At 45.0% G+C, this 20,539-nt stretch overlaps 1 protein-coding gene across 4 annotated transcripts in view; it reads right to left on the bottom strand.

Moving 5' to 3' along the window:
• LOC8051728 (urease subunit alpha) overlaps window positions 1-20,539 on the bottom strand; it is a 286,808-nt gene that overhangs the window by 219,183 nt on the left and 47,086 nt on the right. For all 4 annotated transcript variants that reach the window (XM_042290983.1, XM_042290985.1, XM_042290986.1 and 1 more), the window contains exons 2-3: window positions 10,122-10,249; window positions 1,337-1,403 (exon numbers count right to left, since the gene is read on the bottom strand). In XM_042290983.1, coding sequence (XP_042146917.1) covers window positions 1,337-1,403; window positions 10,122-10,247 — 193 coding nt within the window. In that variant the 5' untranslated portion in view covers window positions 10,248-10,249. The remainder of the gene's footprint in view (window positions 1-1,336; window positions 1,404-10,121; window positions 10,250-20,539) is intronic.

The following is a 20,539-nucleotide window of genomic DNA, read 5'->3' on the forward strand; positions in this document are numbered from 1 at the left end:
ATGCCTTCACTCGCTCATGAATCAAAATTACTTAAGCACGTTACTTGTCACCAAGATTCAAAAGAAATGCTTTTCTTCAGCTCGAATGTAATGCGTTACCTCGGCTTTACTTGGAATGTATTATTTTCTGGAGCATTAGCTACTTTCTAATGTTTTGCGTCGTAAATATTCCATCTCTTTTCAACAAATTCAGAGACGCGTTCAGTTGGCACAACAGCGTTATGTCAATTTGAAGAATTCCTAGGTTATGAGTCTTCTTTCTGCGGTTTTACGCATCTGTTACACATGTGCATAAAAAACATAGATTCAAAACAAAAGTATTTCCTCACTTTGATGTCCTAGATAGTTGCTCACATAATTATCTCTTTGCGCTATAAAATAGCAAGATTCATAAATCGAACGTTCTTTCATATACTGAGAATTACCGGCAAGTAAGAGTGTGTCATGGCCCCGTCAGGCACTAAAAGTGCCTTTAGTCGTGTCCCATGAGAAAATTCTGTACAAGTATCTATTGATTCAACTCAAAAACTCAAACATCTGAGGCAACTAAGACGTGGGGACTCCTATTGTAAGAAAGCGAAGAGGATTCTTTCTTGGTGAGATCGCATTGAACCCTAAGTGTACAAGATTCATTCGGATAGCAGTGATTCGGAAAGGGCAACTCAACGCGCTACCGGACCCCGGGGATAAACTTGGCCAATGACTCGCGCACGGTATACTGAACATTGGGAACGGTTTGGGTAGTTCGAGATTCGACCCTTGAGGCACAAAGGATAGAAGAGAACAGTTAATGCTTTCGTGTTAATATGCCAATTGGTTAACAGAGCGAACCATGTTGTCCTTGATCGTTGAATGCTAATCCCGACGGAGAGGACCGTTCACTGCAATAGAGCTGAATGGATATCTTGAGCGATAACTGTGACTGTACTCCCATACTTGGTACCTATCTTTCCTACTATCTCTTGCTTTTTGTGATAAAGATAGCAGGCGCGAGCTGCTGCAAGAATTAGGTTTTGTAACTTGTGTTGTACACATTCCTATCCACAAGTAACCAAATGCCGTCACTCGTTACTTCATGACAAAGTAACGAAATAGGTTACTCTTACTTTTTTTCTGAAAAGTAGCAGGGTGGTTACTTTGTTACTAATGAAACTGGATGCAAGTGACACGTCACTTGTAGCGTTTTGCATTGCAGGTGTCGGCTCTCGTTTATCATTTTAAAACCGATGTGAGCACAAGTCATTATATAGCATCACTTCCAAACCGTGTTAACTGTTTGTGACGTCAGACGTTCGTACAATCTGATCTCTAAGACTGTTATTATATAATGTCTCACCGATCATTTGTCCTCCTTTGTCCATGACCTCGCACAAACCAAGACCATCTCTGGCAAGTTCCTGGACCTGGAAAGTAAAACAACCCGCACACAAAATAAGAATATATAGACGCTTTAAACACATGCCAGATTGAGCCGCCATTGCCAACCTTCTCTCGTCTTTTTTCTTCTTTTTTTTTCACAATTCTACTACACCACAAATGGGGGCATCGTAGGAGGGGATTACAAAAATGTATGTATAAATGAATACATTTCGACATAATGAGCAAGTCGCTTGCTATAAGGCGGCCAGCCGGTGCAGGAAGTTTTCAGGTGGATCTTAATTAGTGAGGCTGGGGTGAAGGCTACTCCAATCAAACATAGTTAGTGGAAAAACTATTTTTTAAAGCAATTTATGTGGACCTGGAAATAGTTTATGTATCTTGGATGTGAAGCCCTGGCGTTAGTTTTGGTGGAAACGCTAAGCATGTCTGTGTTGATGTGAAGGCCATCCGTGATGATCTGAAATAGAGTTTTCAGCCTGTCAGTTATAGCGCGGTGGGAAAGAGGAGTCAGGTCTGTTTGTTTCATTAATGATCATTAATGACATTAACGTACCGTCCATATTTATTAAAAATAAATCTCAGGGCTTTCTCTGAATCATTTCTATTTTTTTCTACATTGACGACTGTGTAAGGGTCCCAGACGACGCGTGCGTATTCCAGTGTTGGCCTAATTAACGTCTTATAGACCAGTAAGTTAACTTCAGGAGTTGCGAAATTAAGGGATTGTTTTAGTTGCCGGAGTTATTTTGTAGCTTTATAGGTAACAGAAGCAATGTGGGAGTTTCAGAACAAGTTATTCGAAATAGTAATTCCAAGATACTTGTACTCTGAGACGATGTTAAATGTATGTCCGTCTACACTGTAGCTAACAGGTAATGGTATTTCTTTAGTGTTATGGACATAGTTACACACTTGAAAATGTTCAAATTCATTTGCCAAGTCCTGCACCAGGAGGCAACTTCAGAAAGACACATGTTTAGGTTGAGCTGGTCATCAGGGGAATCAATGATGCTATATAGAATACAATCATCAGCAAACAATTTGATATTTACATAAATATTTGAACATGAGTCGTTAATAAACAGTAAAAATAATAGGGATGAGAGACCAGAGCCTTGCAGTACATCGGATGTAACACTGCATCTATTCGAAGCAGAACCACCAAAAGAAACAAATTGCAGCCCATTTGTTAGAAATGCGTGCAGCCTATTTAGGATTTGGTCATTTTTAATATAATATGAAGCTTTTGTAATGACTTAGTATGTGACACAACGTCAAAAGCCTTAGCCAGATCTAAAAATATAACATCCACATGTTTGTTTTATTGAGCGCGGAAGCAAAATCATGGACAGTAAGTAAGAGCTGAGTGGTTACCGACATGCCGAGCCACTGAAGCGGGCGTTGACGAGCCTCCACAAAGCCCTATGCTAGGGAGAAGGACGCGGTAGCACCCAAGGTGGCACTAACCTGTCCTAGTGTGGCAATGATGAAGTGTAGCGAACGTAATAAGAGGAAGCCAAAACTGAAGGTCAGTTATGGCGGCGCCCATTCACAGCTGCCTGAAAGCGTCTATACATAATTCACCATTGCCAGCCGACATTGTTAAAGAAATATTAATTATATTTGTATATAACATAGAGTGCAAAGAAAGCATGACGGAAGTCAAGAAGGGAAGTGTTTAATATGAGCAACGCCAAATAATATAAACAGCAGCAGACGACAGCAGAAAGTGGCGTTTTCAAACCATTCGGACGATGCCGACGCTACGAGGTGAAGGAACCCATCAAACAGCGAATCATCATGGCGTTTCTCATATTGATATCCGTATTCTATCATCGTTAAACTAATTATGTCTCGAAAAGAACCAGTAACCTATGCTTTTGACGCTGTTAGATTGATCTTGTCAGCTCGTAGCGTCGGCTGCCGCCGGACTTAAGGTGAAACGAAATATGAAAGAACTGGAACAAAGCTCGTCAAGATTTTGTTTTTAAGACCACGACTATTCCTTATCAGAGCCGTGCACATGCACTCTTCAATGTTTCTGTATTGCCAACCAGAATTTTTCCCCAGTATACTTGACCAAAGTCTATTTAACGCAGACGAGGCTTCGGCGAAACAGGAAAAATGACATGTCAAATTGGCTTGGCTTACGGAGCATCTTTAGACAAGTCAGATTCATGCAGCCATCTAGAAGCTTAAAAATCGTGTGTCCACGATGCAGATTATCAGGTCGCCGAATTCATCAAAACTAGTAAAAGTTGTTTTAGACGATGATCCGCTGAAGACAAAGCGAAGACCTAAATTCCCTTACTCGTTCTCTTCTGAGCTGAAAACACAACTAAAAAGAAAATCTTTCCTGCGTCGAAAGTTGAAAAAGGTTACCTCCAAAATGTGGTAAATGTAGTTCAAATTCTGCTGCAAAACATGCAAACAAATATAAAATCGAAATCGCCAGGTGCATCGGAAAACGGTTCAGGAAAATTTAACTCGTAAGCTTAGAAAAGTTTGGCTGTACGTAGATTTGCGTTCTCCGAAACCAGCTAGACTAATGGTTATTGCTCTAGATAAGTGTTCTGGAAATAATATGTCGGATATTTCTGCCAATCCTTTCAGACAGGTGTACAACGATCACGTAAACGCCTCCTGCAATGTTACACTCCGAGCGAGGCTTGGCAATATGCTGAACTCGATCACGGTTGATGAGGACGCTATTCTGAAGTATATAAAAAAATTATTCGAAGGCTGTCAACTGGACATGACTGTTTTCCATCACCATAAATCATCAGCCATCAGCATTGCCTTAGTTCATCAATAAAGAAAAAGTGGGGGCGCATGAGATTATGAGGGGAGCAAGTCGTCTGCTTCTCGCACAAGGGTTGTGGTGACGTCAGAATGACGCCAAGTTCTGATTGGGTTTAATTTCAGAATAGTGGGTATATCTCAAGGCGACCTGCCTTGAGGTTGTGGGAAGCCGAGGAGGACGACGGCGCGCGAGGGGGCAGGAGCGGTGGCCGGCGGCCCGGCGCTCATGACAGCGCCACGAGAGTTCCAGCTAGGCACGGGGCAAGGAACGGTCAAGGACAGCGCTGACACCCGGACGACGACTGGCGACGGCAAGGCCCACAGCTAAGGCACCCGAGAGCAGTAAGACGTTTTGAACATATCCTCGGACGTGTGACTTCTTGGGAGGGCGGACCAGTCAGGGACCGATTGGGCAGCAGTTTAGTAGAGCGATCCACATGGTCTACCCACTATCCTCCAATGAGAGCCGATCAGAGCTCGGCACTCTGACATCACCACAACTCCTGCAAAAGAAGCAGACGAACTTGCGTTCTGCATAGACCCATCTCTCTCCAGTGCTCGCTTCAAAGGTTTTTGTTATTTGTATTTCAAAGACAACTTATTCGTAACCAACACGGTTTTGTTTCTGACCCATCATCGACGACCACTAATCTGGTCCTCGTATTTCGCATAAACAAGGTAAAATCAAAATTGCTTATTTCGCCTTAAGCAAGGTTTTTGAGCTAGTCTACCACAGAATGCTGGTATCTAAGCTTTTTCCCTTTACATTGTGCCTGTATGTGTGTGCTCTAATGAATTATGAACTACCTAACAGACAGGGAATTTTTGATTCGAGTTAATCATATAAATTCCACGATATACACAATATGCTAAGGCGCGCCTCGGGACGTTTTGTAGGTCCCCTTCTATTTCCTATATTTTGGCACTACTAAAAGGTCAGGTGAAAAGTTGTTGTTGTTTTTTTTTTTTTTTTTTTTTTTTTAAATTTAGATAAGAAAACAAAATTGAACTGATTGTATGGCAAAACATCGAGACAAAGCGAAGCGTTCGGCCATAATCATCCACCTGTCCAAGCACAGAGACCAATATAGAAACATCACTGTGAATCAGTCTTGGGTAAGTTACTTTAAAAACGTAATTCGTTACAGTTACAGTTACTTTCAAAAAAAAGTAGCGAATCTACCGTTACAGTTACTGCAACAAAAGAGTAACTCGTTACAGTTACAGTTACTTTCAAAAAATAACGACGTTACTTTTCAGTTACTTTTCTATAACACAAAAAATTAGGAAAAACTAGAAAACGCCCCTCACTAAGTTTCTTTGCATAAAATTAAAAAGTGCGCTTTTTACTTCATATTGTGATTTAGTGGCAGTTGCTTCTCGAAATTGGTGTGTGAAAGCTTCCTTCGTTTAATGGCGAATACATGTCTGCCCTTGCTGAACAGGCGCCCAACTGGCGCCCTGGAAGGAATTGCATGGAGGCAAACGCGAACCCAATATAAATGCCCTATCCTTGGTAGCACTAGAACATTGCTGGCTCGTTGACGGTTGCGCTGCGTTCATAGAGCCTCTGGACATATTTCAGTTCGTACCCGGCAAGCCAGAAGCAAATCCCGCGCAAACAGCAGTAAATTTTGCCTCAACTGTTTACACCACGCCGGTTTAGTGGCGCAAAATCAAAATACGAAACATGCACATTGCGGAGTAGTGGCGCTAATCAAAATACCAAACATGCGAGTGCCCTCCACGTGTATAGTTGATTCATGGTTGATTCACCCGATTAAAAAGCGTTTGTGCAAGAAAAAAGAACACCGTAACAAACATGATGCTTCAGATACTAAAATGTAAGTGCTCAGTCTCAAAGTAAAAGCGCGTGCGTAAAGATAACTACATTTTTTTTTTCATCAAATCTATACGTGGCTATATTCAGGACGTGACTCGCGAGAAAAAACGCGTATTCACAAGTTTGTGCCAGGCCAGCTTGACACTCGAAATATCGGAACGGACAATTTCGAAAGTGGAAGGAATAGGTAGATTGTACTCATTCAATTATAAATTATTCATAAGAAACTGGAAAATAGCGACAAAAGTAACGTCGTTACTTTCATCGTTACCTTAGAAAAAGTAATAGAACTACAGTTACAAGTTACATTTTTAAAAAGTAACTCTTTACAGCTACAAGTTACAAAAAACAGTAACAAAATTACAGTAACAGTAACTAGTAACGCGTTACTACCCAAGACTGCTGTGAATACACCTTTTCAAGAAACACTCGACCCCAGGGGCAGCAAACCGTTTTCAAGCCCAGTCACTGAATTTGAGGCTAGACTCTCACCGCCGTCCCTGCTAACCCTAACTGAGTGGACTGTGATTTCGATAGGAGCAACCTGCGTAGGCGCAATTTCAAACACTGCTGGCGGTTAAATTATCGTCTTTTCCCGCTGTATTTTGTGTCTCGTGGTGCATGTATTTTCCCGAGGTCGCTGAAAAGACATTGTACCACATTTGAAACGAAAAAGCAATAAAAAAACTATAATCTATTTTTGTTGGGTACGCGCGCGACAGAACGAATGCGACTGGAATGTATAGTTCTAGTTTTTTTTTTTGTGTGTTTTTTTTAACGATAAGTTTTGACGGCGCCGCGCGATTCGCCGCATGTCAAACGACAAAGTGCTTAGCTGTCAAAAGTAAATTACAACAGAAGAAAGCCGAAAGGCATGCATTTTTTGCGCTCACAAATAACGTGTTTAGTGATGGGCAGGACACGGACATAAAATTTAGAAAGTGTTAACATTCGAACAATATATCGTACGTACCACACGATGCAGCGTTATCTGAAAATAATCAATTTGAGAAAGATCTCAAATAACACAGTACGACAGTCACGTCTTGACGATCGGACGGAATCGAGGATGACTTCGTTTCGGGGCACGTTTTGGGGAGAGCTTCCTTTTTTTTACAACAGCACCAAGCCGAAAGCACGAACGCGACTGACCCGTTTTCCACCCCAACCCCGACAACTATTTTCGGAGATGCCTGAGGATACTACGCTGGTTATCTCTGGGAGGCGGGAGAACAATGTTCGCAAAATCGCGACGAGGGTCGTTCGACGTCCTTCACCTCCTTCGTTTCCCGTGAATGTCGAGCAGAAAAGCTTGAATGGCAGGCACTGACAGCCTTATTTCTCACAATGGAAGATAACACAGAAAGGGTAGGCAGCAAGCATAAAAAAAATTAAGTGGAAACTTTCAAGAGGTGCGAGAAAACGTCGAATGCAAAACCGCAAAAACATAGGTAGAGAACCGCGCTGAGCGGGTCTTCACTGTCCAGGAGAGTGGCAGAAAATTTCTACCTGATAGAGGGCGCGAGAGTCGCAACAGCCGCATCAGCATCAGCAACATGGCGGCGGCCTAGGAGCGTTTTTTGGAAAGGTGTATAGGCCCAAGTCGTTCAAAAGGAAACCCTTTTTTTTTACGATATTCAACCTTGTTTTAATGATGGGCCTAAGAACAAAACCACGGGCGCTTGCTAAACAATTTCTGGTCCTCTTAAAGGTATACCACAACGAAATCTTGTCGCTTATTTCTTGGTCTACCCTTTCACTGGAGAATTATCGCATCAGACGCACCAATCTCTTCTTGAAAAACACACGAAAAGAAATATTAAAACGAATTAAACGATTAGCAAAGAGCACCTGGTGGTTGTCGCTAACGCCTCGTTTGTAATGCCCGTCTATGAACCTTCACAAGTAGTGACGATAATTGTCTCGCCTCCGGCCACCACGAGAGAAGAGGAGAAGGAGGAACCCCACTCTCCCCAAGAACATCTTTTGTGTGTCCCAGAAGTCGCTATTGTCCCTGTACAAAATTATAGAAGATTAACCCGTCACTCAAAATTTGTAGCAAAGCAGAAGCTTCGGGGGCTGGAATGGCTAGGACATTCTCTCGACGTCAGCCTCACCGCAGCTTTGCTCGTACGGAGACGAACTACGTCACGATTGTGGCGGATGTCACGTGCTCTCCGCCGGCTGCTCACGGAGCGCTTACCAAAGTGGGCCGTTTATAACGAAGAATACAGCCATCAGGCTCAAAATACAAACGTGCGATTATCATTTATAGATATTGTGGATCATAATCAACCTATTTCTGAACACGACGGGTATATTTTAAATTTCGTTGAAGTATTTTTTTAAGGGGTGTCCAAACACGAAGCGGCAGATGGCGTGTTTGCTCACAGCAAAGGAAGTGTTTTCTAAATGCAGGGCATATGCCGCCGCTACGGTCCGCTTCCTTTCCTTTTTCTTGCCGGGAGGAAAGCTTCCCTCCGCTTGAGGCCTTGAACAGAGGCTTAGGGCGTTCTCAAGACGCGGGTGCGGACAGCCAATCTCTGACTGTCGTCAGGGCCTCCGCTGTTGTTATCCGCACCCCACCTCCCGAAAAGAAGAAAGAGAAAGAGACGACAGCAAGGGGAAAGAAAGAAAGCAGCGTTGTATGCTTGGTTGATGTCCAAACTGAAAGGGGATGGGAGCACAGCAACTTTCACTGCATATGCATGTGCTGTGTCGCGGCACTCTGTTTCTCAATGTCCGGTTTGGAAGGCCCTTTAAAGGGGTATGTTTAAGAAAAAAATTAAATAAAATATCACTTCACACACGAAATGGCCAAAAACTCGGAAGACGCTTAAGCTTCGCCTTTAAGAGGTGAAGCTTAAGCGAACGGTGTCCGAAGCGTTAGCGGGCGCCGTTCGCCAAGCCTTTTCATACAAATCCGCGTTCGTTCCCAAGCCGTGCAAGCGTGTGTGCGCGGCCTAGTCGGTAGCGTCTCGAGTGACGTGTGTCACATGACGCGTGACGTCACACGTGGCTGTGGCGTCATGGCCCCCTCAGCCCGCTAAATTTTGCGGGAAATTTTCCGCTAAATTTGGTGGGAAACATTTCTGCTGAACTTGTCGGTAGAAATTTCCCCCTTCAATTTACTGAAAATTTTTCCTCCAGATTAAGCGGGTCGATAGGGTCATGGTGCCACAGCCACGTGTTACGTCACACGTGGCTGCGCACGTTGCGCTATTACAGGGGCACTAACACCCCAAAGGTCGTTTTTTTTTTTTACTTGCAACGTGTAAAACGTTACAAGTTGTAGTCATAGACACGCAAAAAAACCGCATCGCGAAAAGATAATTTCCCGCGCGCGCGCGCGCCTTTTTATTTTCGGCGTTTATATCTCCCGCCGCTCACCTCCTTGCTTCTTTTGATCAGTGACGTCAAAAATCAGGAAATTTAGAAGCTTTGTAGGCGACATTTCTATAAAATTTAATAACGGCAATCGTAAAACATGTTTAATTAACGCAATTGCGAACGCACTACGGCCCCTCTTTTTTGAATACTAAAAATCAGAGTTCGGTGAGATGTCGCTTGTTAGATGTGTGTTCTCCCTCGCAAAACTTGGCGGCACTCGAGCAGATGTCGGCGAGTCGGGGAAGACACCGTTTTTTTCCCGCGCCGGCACCCTTCAATCATGCCTGCTCACCTCCTCCTCGCTTCGGGTCGCGGTGGCAACGACGCTTTGCTTTGTAGCGTGAAGCGGAGGTCCGAAAGAAAGTCGAGTCGCAGGAGACCGCAAAACTTGACCCTCTGCACTGGCGCGGATCGCGCGGAAAATTGAAATTCGGCATTTTGATTTTTTTTTTTTTTTTAATTCACAAATACTGAATTTTCAAGTTTCGAATTTTGATGGTAATGTCCCGGCATCATTTTCAATCGTTTCGGATAATAAAGTAAAATATGATTTTGATGTGTCAGTGACCCTTTAAATGTTAAGGTCCCACCGACGCCGATGGCTGATTTTATGCGACACGAACCCCTAAACGCTATCGCGTTAGAAGATGCGAAAATGAAGTTATAATAAATGTTAGCCGCGTTGTTTGGGTTCTGTGAAGCTCACTTGACATGCTATGAGAGCCACAGCTTCCGGGTGGTTCAAGAGCAGTCCACGGGCCAGCCTCTTCTGTGCCAGGAATCCTGCCTGGTGCACGAGCAACCCTTCAAGTTCCTTCGGAGTCAGTCGCATCCCTGCAGAGATACAACGGGTATTGCTTACCCAAATCTAGGTCACTGGAACATGACTCCGTAAGGAGACAGCTATGGATTAAATCAACATTTTATACCGCGATTGTATAACTTCTTAGTGAACGCAAACACCTTGTTATAAACAAGGCGTAAACATCAATGTTTCGTCTGGCTTAAATGTCTTATTTTCCTCCAAAACACTAGGCTTCAGGCACGCCACGCACCGTCTTCTAGAAACGTTACACGCGAGTGCACCATTTTTTTCCTTCGTGTACAATTTTAACTCTAATTTATATAGAGCTATCGCAAAGTATTATGAGAACCTCAATTTTTAGTTCTTGGAGCGATTGATAAGTAACGGTATTAGTTAAATATTCGGAGTGTGTGTAAAACTAATATTTTGAGCACCACGGTTCAGACTTTGTTAGAAATAAAGATGTGTCAAGATAACTTTGTTAGCCCTTTCCTAGAAGGTCATAAACTGAGTCACATAAAATAAACCAAATTTCACTGCACTTATCTGTCTTATCGGTGCTCATATTGGCAAAACTTTCATCTTAAGTTCAGAAACCATCCTCAATTAAATTCGGTGACAAGGATCAGTTTGAGTTGATTTCTTCTTTGGAGACGACGTATGATGATGAAAGTGCCCGTGATATTAAAACATGGCTCTTGATTCTCGCAGATTATGTCACCGGTTCTCTAAAGCTCATAAATAAAAAGAGTATATGTACAGGTGACGACAAAAGCAGTGAGAGAACTTCTGGATTACAACAAGCACGTACTATATCCTGCAAGCGTCGTACCGCGTTCCACACGGCGCCGTGTGCTAACAGAACACCTGATTGGTACATTTCGTTTTTGTGCATTAATAAGAGCTATATGAAATCCCCCCCCCCCCCCCCCAAAAAAAAAAAACAAGGTAAAGTGGTGGAGTGATTAGCACACCCGAGCTAATTGGTGACGCCCATTGCGTTTTAGTAGGACCGGGAGATTGATCGATTAAACTCCCAAGTATTCAATGGATGTTTTCATCGCGACTATTTTTTTAGACTGATTAGTCGGCTGAACTTGAAACCAGGTAAACGAATGAGAGAATAAAAGCTTCCTATTAACGTTTGATCATTAGCACTATTTTGTTCGTAGGTAGTAAACTCTCAAGTAACAACACCATTAATCATGGTTAAGGAAGGACGAAGGCCGTGTCCAACTTACGAAAATCCTATCAGGTTTCCTTCCTATCCGCGACAAATACAAGCGCGTTGTCCAGCGCAAAGCGAATGCTCATCAAGAAAATTAGGGCCGGTTTATTAGAAACAGCGTCTCAGCTGAGACTGGGTGAAAGACACCAGTGCCAAAGCCGGCGCACGAGCTGAGCGGGACTTAAACCACGTCTCAAGACGCTCTTGCGCCCCAGCCTTTGGAGTGCATGCTTTCTTTCACCCAGTCTCAACAGTAACGCTGTTTTAGCAAGCCGGCCCTGGTTTCTGGCAGACGGAGATTGTCGAACAGTAAGGAAGTCCTGCGCACTTGGTTAGTGGCATAACTGAAGGGGTTTGGGCTCTTTTTCCTCGTTCTTTTGGCGTCGACGACCGCCACTCGGAGGCGCACAAGGCGGCAGTTAGAAACAGGTTTTTTTGTTTTTTTTTCAGCCGAAGTCAAACAAGATCAGCATCGAAAGGGTGGTGTTTTTTTGTTTCGACAACTTACTTGATATTGTATGCCGAGTATACCTCAAGACGCCGAGTTTTAATTATTTCCGCCAAAATTTTTAATGTTTCGCCTTTTGCAAACAAGGAAAGGGGAATTTTATGTAAAATACTCACCATCCGACGAACCGAAAGTCGCAGCTAATTCTACGCTGAAACAACTTGCAATCCCCTTCTTTAAAGTTGCACTTGTTTTTATGATAAGGCAGAGTACTGTAGCTTGCGCCGTCCAACACATTGAAGCATCATGTTGCCAACGGTTGTGCCACAGCGTAATTGATGGCAGGTTACCACTGCTGGCAGGTCGTAGCTGTATCAGAAATTCTATGCACTCTACCAAAGCGGCACCAAAAATTAATCTTTTCGCGCCTGCAGCCTCGCACGCGCACACCTTCTGGGTAACACGCCGGTGTTGACACCTGTCGCGATCAATACCACGCGCCTCAGGCTAGCCGCTCCGGTCCCAACACTACCCAGGTATAGGGAGTATTCACTGGCGGCCATATACGTGTGTGCTGCTGCTGCTGAGCGCGTGCTCACGACGAGCTTCCGCAGTCCTTTTGCAGCGTGCATTTAGCACCATCAAGGTTGCCGGTCTTAGCAGGATATTAATGTGAGCTCGTTTTGAGCATGCACTCTAAACATAGCCCTCAGATATGGCGTCCAGTGAATACCTCCTATTCTAGTACACTGTAGTATGGTGCCCTCTCCTGACGTCATCACATTGTCAGCAAGAAGTTCGATGGTGTCTGTAATGAGCATAGTGGAAGCTTGTATTTATAGCGCTCTGAGACCAATACTGCCAACACCGTCAAAATTGAAGCTCTTACATCACTCTTATTTCCGTCGATGATAAATCCTTTGCTGACATCATCGTCATCATTCGGCCAATCATAAAAGGCCAACACAGCAACGCTTTCAATCGCGCACGCCTCCAATAACTGCGCTCTTCAGAGCGCATGCTCAGAGTGAGCTGACATTAATAAACTGCTAAGAGCGGCAATCTGGACGGTGTGGAATGCACGTTGCGAAAGAACTGTGGAAGCTCGCCATCAGCACGCGCTCACCAGTAGAGCACACAGCTATAGCCGCCGATTGCAAGTAAGGCATCTAGCCGTCGCCATGCCTCTGTCGCGCGTGCAAGTGCGCGCACGTTGCACATACTTGCACGCATGGGGCCCCAGTGAGTCGCCATGCTTGCAATTGTCTATGCACATTTCCAAGAAACACTCGACCCCAAGGACCAGATATCCTTTCCGAGCACACGAACTGGGTTTGATGCTGGTGTCTCACCGGCGTCCAAGATATCCCTAATTACCGAGTGGACCGTTGATGTTCATAGGCGTAAATTTCAGTCACTTCTGCTGGCTAAATTTTCTATTTTGTTCTGCTTTTTCTTTGCTTCACAATGTAAATACTTTCTCGAGACCATGGGAAAAAAATTGTACACTTTTATGAAATTAAAAAAAAAAAATTACTGTGACCTTTTCTTTTTTTTTTTTCTTTTTTTTTTTTGCTGAGTATGTGCACGACAAAACGAACGCGACTAGAATGTTTGTTTTATTTGACGCTGAGTTCGACGTTGCCGCCCCCTTAGCTGCGTAAATCAACAAAGCGCTTAGCTATCAAAAATAATTTACAACAGAATATATCTGAGGCATGCATATTCCCCGTGCACAAGAAACGTGACAACCGATGTATTCGACAGGACACAAATATGAAATTCAGCAAGTATCAACATTCGAACACCATATTGTACGTACCACATTGTGCACTGTTATCCGAAAAGGGTTCGTTTGTAAAACATCTAAAATAAGACAACACATCCAATCGACATTTTCGACGGCAGTCCCTTCTCGCCCATCGGACTAAATCCAAGAGTACCTCCCTTTGGGGCACGTTTTAGAAAAAGCTCCCTTTTTTCACAGCACCAGCACCAAGGCAAAGAACCGAGGCGACTGATCTGTTCCTCGCCCCAACCCGAAGAGCTATGCTTGGTGAAGACTCACTCTCCGGGGATCATCTGAGAAGAGTACAGTTGTCATTTTTCGCGAAGTGCCGTTGAGGACAGTTCTACGTTCTTTACTTCCTTCATTTCTTTTTTTTTTAATGCCGAGCAGGAACGCTGAAATGGCAGGCACTTTCTCACAGTCAAAGATAGCACATAAAGGGTAGGCAACATGCGTAAAGAAACGAAAGTGGAAACTTCCATGAGAGACCGAAAAATGTGCAATTGAAAACCGTAAAACACAGGTGGAGAATCGGGCTGAGAAGGTTTCAAAAGCTCAAAAGAGTGGCAGAAAAACTCTAGCTAATTGGAGTCGCCAAAGTCGCACCAGTTGCGTCATCATCAACAACATGGCGGCGGCCTAAAAACGTTACCTTTTTTTTTTTTTTTTTTTTTTTTTTTTTTTACAGTCGAGTTGTTAATGGCTAGGTTCCCCAGGATCGTGTCCGTGTATGTCGACACAAACCTACCAGGACAACTACCGCCATCTATAAATGACGGCGGCAAGCACACAACCAGTATGGTTTCCGCCGTCGCTCGTAGATGGCAGCAACCTTTCCAGCTCTAATAGAAGAATGGATAGTTGGGCGCGTTGGTGGAAATTCATCGTAGGAAACAGTGCGAAAAACAGACGACGACGAAGAAGAAGCGCACAGTGTATTGAGTAAAGCTCCACTGGTCTTCCTTTTTCACGAGAGTGGAAAGGCTGAACTTTTTTAATGGCGTATAGGGTTTTATTTTTTATCATGCTGGCAGTTTTTGCAGAAAAAACGAATCGGGTGGTGCGGGATGTATATGCAATCGGTCCGTTTTAAACAGAAAGGCCACCGCAATGACAACTCGTGTGACGTCTGTGCAAGCAACGTATAAAGTTGCTAATAAACGACAGAATTAAATTTTAAGTTCAATGAGCAGCCACCCGACTGATAGTGTCAGTTGGTATACAGATGGCAGGTGTGCAAGGTGTCTGACTAGACTCAGTACAAATATAAAAATAGAACTCCTCACACTAAACAAGAAAAAAATCATTCCTTCGCGAAAGCTTTATTGGCGTTAAGGCAAGCATGCAACGTCGTAATCAGGGTCATCATTATCAAAAAATAACGAGTTACCTTTTTAAAGCGCTAATCTTAGCTGGCATATGCCTTAATTGCAGATTGCGACTAAATTTGCCTTTCGTCACAATCGGTCGCGGCAGTTATTAGACAATACAAACATAATTTTGATCTGAGCAGTGGGGAGCAAAATTAAATACGTCTATGTCACGTTCCGCTCGCGCGTTATCCCCCTCTCTCGCATTGCTCACAGACGCGAAACTGGCACTGTCACATTGGCCGATATAAACTTGTAAAAAAAAATAAAAGTTGCGAAAATCCTAAAACATGCTTGTTGCGAACATGTTTCAACATGTTTGAACATAAAATGGTCTTAATTTTCTGGCGTCTCGTACGTATTCTGTTCCTGCGCAGACATTACGGAGCAATTGACACGGAGCGGACACGCAGCATTCCCGGGCAGTTCGCCGCCGACTATCTCCTTTGGTCAGCGTCTGACGAGTGGCATTATCTCCGACTTCCCGGGTCGTCAAACACTCGCCTCGGGTTCGGCCCGTCCAAGCAACCGTTATCAAGCGACGCACGGCCGACACCAACACGCAGCGTCCGCGTGTCGAGCTAAACGAGCTCGCGCTATACTCTGTTTCACCTTATGATGCACCGCAGGAAAGGCTACAAGCGCGAGCTCCTTGCTCTAGGGCACATCTCAGCGGCACATGCTCTCGTGCCTTAAGTGTAGCTCCCAACGCAATGAGCTCGCGCTTCTAGCCTTGTCTGCGGTACAACATAAGGTGAAATGGAGTATAGAAGGTTCCGGCTTCTCTATGGTACTGGACTCTAATTTCTACCACAGCCGACGTTACAGTCCAATGGCACCAATCAGGTATCGTCCCACATTTAAAGAATTGCACCCACGCAGGCCAGTGATACACCTTGAAAAGGCCTTTGTGACCGCTCATCCACCCTGAAAGCGGATCCACGTGCGCAAAGCGGTTGCGAACGCGGTTGTATAAAGAACCAGTACATTTGAACGCGCACTCGATGACATCAAGTGCGCGTGCAATTGTACTGAATCTTTATACAACCGCGTTCGCAACCGTTTCACGAACGCGGATCCGCTTCCAGTGTGAATGAGCGGTTAGTCGGTTTCCAGCTGCGCTTCACGCGCGCTATTCACTGGGCGCCATATTTATGGGTGCTTTCTAGATCGCATGCTCAGAACGAGCTCACATTAATAGCCTGCTAAGACCGGCAACCTTGATGGTGCTAAATGCACGCTCCAAAAGGACTGCGGAAGCTCGCCGTCAGCACGCGCTCAGCAGCAGCGCACACGGATATGGCCGCCAGGGCGACCAGAAGCGTCGATGTCATTGGTCTACCTCGATCGGTCAAACGGTCACTACGACGTCTTTAGAAGGATGGAGTTAAGTATTTAGGAGTCATGCTTATTAATTAACGTGTTTTCTTTTGGTTAGGAAAGTTTATCTCTCCTGGGCCCGTTTGCTCGAAGCCGGTTAACTTTAACCGCGGTTAAGCCCTTCCCTACTAGGTACCTACAAGTACCTAGCCAAGTTTGACGAGGGCTGGATGAGCGATAGCTCCGTGTTTTATTATGGGGTGGTAGCTGGTGTCATCTACTGGCTGTAGCGAATATACGTGGCTTCCGTGGAAAGGTTCCCGAAATGGGGAGACCCAAAAAATGCGCGCTGCCTGGTTTTCGCGACGCAGCGCGGCATACATTTGGGCTTAAGAAACAATTTTTATTGCTCGTGGTACAAATAATCGGCAAGGTAAAACTAAATTAACCCTTGTTTGGAAATTTTCTAAATATTTGTCTATATGAAGTGAAGAAAAGCCTCGTTGAAATTTCCTTCCGAGTTCGAAAGAGGACGACGAAGTTGAGTCCTAGAAACAATGAGAAAGAAGTGAGCAGTGAAAGGCGGGCGGTACACCGGCAGCATGGTTGGCCAGCATGTTGGAACCGTATATATAACCGTCATAAAATGAAAAACCTGTAACTCGGCTCCACTGAAAATTGACCTAGTAGTAAATTACCCGAACGTCGAGGAGAACGCTGGAAGTGTAATTCTACGATCCGCGCGCTCTGGCCTTCCACTTATAAAAGATTTGAAGTAAACAATCATAATAAATCTTTGTAGAACGCGCGTGCACGGCAAAATTTGTTTTAGGCGTTTTGCTTCAGAACAGTTATTACTGCAGACGCTAGCAGGTGCAGCGCGTGTAACTACACTCGTAGCATGCACCTCGGTGCTTTTTAAATTTAGCAAAAGGTCTATGGGAACGCTCTCTGCTTTTGTGTTTGGGTCAAGGCAATCCACTTTCCAAAGACGTTGCCATGCCGACAACTATCGCGTTCATTTAGGCTTAGGAATGGCCAGAGTCGAAAGTCTATCTAAAAAATGCGGCGAGGTCATTTCTCATGTTTTGCTTTTTAAGTGAGGTAAGGAAACGCGACAACCTCCTGCACCATTCATTGCTCACTAACTCGCCCGCTACTGCCGCTACTACGACGTATTAGTTCCAAAGCGAGCGGCGCTCACTCACCGGGGCACCGCCATGTTTCCCCGCCGTCCTCACTCTGCCGGTCACGTGACCCAAAATTCCCCCTCGTAGGGAAATCCGGTTAACCGCGGTTAGTTAACCAGCTTCGAGCAAACGGGCCCAGAGTTGCGTCGGCATTGTGTTTTTTTAGCTTTCTACGTTTGTGTCGGCGGGGCCAGAGCGGCCGCGACGCGGGAGCGGTCGCCCCGCGGTCGTTAAGAAGCGTCTCGGGTTTCGGGGGTCTGCTCGGACCGGGACCGAAAGAGCACGCGCTGGAAGATGCTTGTGGCTTATAGCCGAATGTGCGCATATGCAGAGGGTTTTGCCGCTTTGTATAAAATTGTCGCTTTTTGCCCGATGCAATAACTTAGCGGTTGGCGCCAGTCAGGCTGGGAAAATTGCAGAGAACAACTCTACGAGGAATTTAGGTTTGACCGTTAGGGCGCCAGGATGACAGCTCGCCGACCATTGGAGAACAGTGTACCACGTGTGAGTGGCGGAATTTGAAGAGATTGGTCGGTTCCTGAGGGGAAAGGAGGCCCCTACGGACCTACAAAAAGAGCGCGGAGAGGATTTTGAGGGATTCGGACTTTGGATTTGATGGAGAGAAATTGGGGACGGGGGTCGAGACTTTAGACGAGGCAGGATGATTTCCCAAGTTGGGAATTGTAACTAGTGTGTAAATAAATGCACATAGTTCTATTCAAGCAGTGAGTCGACCCGTCACTCAGCGACGTTCGTGCCACCACGCTCCAGACCATCGGAGCGGAACCTGCCTCCCACACCACCGGGAGGACTTTAACTGATGGGTTCTGCTCACATCGTCAGAAATAAGGGCAAAGTCAGACTCTCATCTTCGACGGTGTTGTTTTAGGAACGTGATAACAATATCTTCCACTACACTTTAGGAAAGCCCAAGTGCTGAATGTTCCTGCGTCACAAAAGAAGGCCACCGTAGAACAGAGACTGGACACGACTACGGCGTCAGGATCTGTTAGAAGTCGTGTCCAATCAGTGAGAGCACGACTACCAGCCCAACGCTAAGGACGAAGTCGCCTCCAATATTTGGCTTATGGTGGCCTTCTTTAATGACGCAGCATAATTCAGCAACTTACGTACGGTGAACTAGAAATGGCTGAGTGGAGCGAGCTACAGGCTCGGCTCATGCTTTCAGTTGAAGTGCAGGATGTCTAAAGTTGGTGTGGCCCGCTGTGATCGAAGTGCCTTGGTTCGCCTGGATTTTTTGCGTAGCAACTTGCTTGAGTTGGCGATGGTGGGAGAGGACTTTGCCCCTTCTTGGCTTAAGTTCGAGGAGAGGAATTTAATGATCGCCAGCCTGTCAACCTCGCATTGCTCCGGCAAATAGGCATTCACCACTCAGGGCACATATCTGGTACATTAGTCCTTTTTCTAAACTGAGTCTAATTTAGATCCAGCGAACTGAACAAAGGATTGATTAATTTTTTTTAACACAGGATGTGCTTTATGAGCCGATTTCTAAGACAAATATCTTTGGTTACACCAAATACGATTTGGTTCCACCGCAACGCTCGTCCGTTGTCCTCAATCGTTACGTTCGATCGATACACGGGTTAAGATCATATCGGCAATATAACCCCTTGGGGGCTATATTTTTTTATAATGTTCTCTTTAGAGGTCACGTCAAAACACAACGTCACGACGACGCCACGACGTCATTGTCGACTACAACGTTACGCGACGCCAAGATTCCGTCTTAAGGTCGTCGCGACGTCGCATCGCGTCGACGACGACGTCGTTACGCGACATCAAGTCGCCTTTATAACGCGGTCGTGACGTCGCGCCGCATCGAGGACGACGTCGACGGGGTCGTCGACGCCCCACACAAAGTCAAACTTCGCTATGACGTCACGTTAACGCCGCCCTTACGTCGCGTGACGTCGTCGTTATGTTAATATCGTCCTGAAATCGCGTGACTTCGTCGTAACGTCGTCGTCGTCGACGATGACGTCGACGTCATGAATTTGAAGGGACGTCGTCGGGCCGTCGAGTTACGTAATCTCCACAACGAAGTCGACGACCTGACGCCAAGCGTCTTTATGACGTTGGGTTGATGACAAGGACGCCGTCGTCTCCATGTCGCGTGATATCGACGTCGTCGTCGCCAACGTCAACGTTGACATTGGCGTCGTTGTCATCGCGATATGACGTCAGAACGCAGTCTTGGGCTATGTTCCAAATCTTACCCGAGTAACCTGCCTCCTACGTCAGCGGGTAATACCACGTGACATCGCGAGTAAACGATCCGCGGCTCGATTCTGGAACGGCCGGGTTAATTACCTGGGTACTATGCGGATTGGCTTTGTCTTGGGCTACGACAAAAAGAAACCACAGCAGCGATGGCAGAAAATAGCAGACGATCTTTTTGATCATCAAGAAAGCACTCGAAGAGACGATAATAATTATGACGACGCGGTGTTTTTTGAGGCGGATTCACCAGCTCCTTTTACTGACCTTCTTTTTGAGCTGTATATTGAAATAAAAATTACCTACTCCTTACAGTTAGACATTAAAAAAGTGTTTTATTAGTCTGCGCGATTGCCCTAAACGCATATATTCCACGCATTGTCATTTGCATTGATCATGTTTTGCAGAAATTGATTCCACACGGTGTAGTGGTGCAGCGCGAGGGTGCTTTTTCAAGAATGATATAAAACTTTGACGCGAATATGATTACGATAAAATCTTTGAAGCCTTCACTGCTTTACAAGCGTTATCCTCTCACTACACACACTCTGGAGAAAACAAAAAATTACGAATTTAAAAGTAGCGCTAAAGACGAGGACAAGTAGAAGACACAGACACGGACAGGCGCTGTGTCTTCTACTTGTCCTCGTCTTTAGCGCTACTTTTAAATTCGTAATGTATAACCAACTAGCCCGTCACATGATCCTTAAAACAAAAAATACTACCTTATCAC

This window comes from Ixodes scapularis, unplaced genomic scaffold, assembly GCF_016920785.2.
Source record: "Ixodes scapularis isolate PalLabHiFi unplaced genomic scaffold, ASM1692078v2 PGA_scaffold1__304_contigs__length_218370807, whole genome shotgun sequence".
Lineage (NCBI taxonomy): Eukaryota > Metazoa > Arthropoda > Arachnida > Ixodida > Ixodidae > Ixodes > Ixodes scapularis.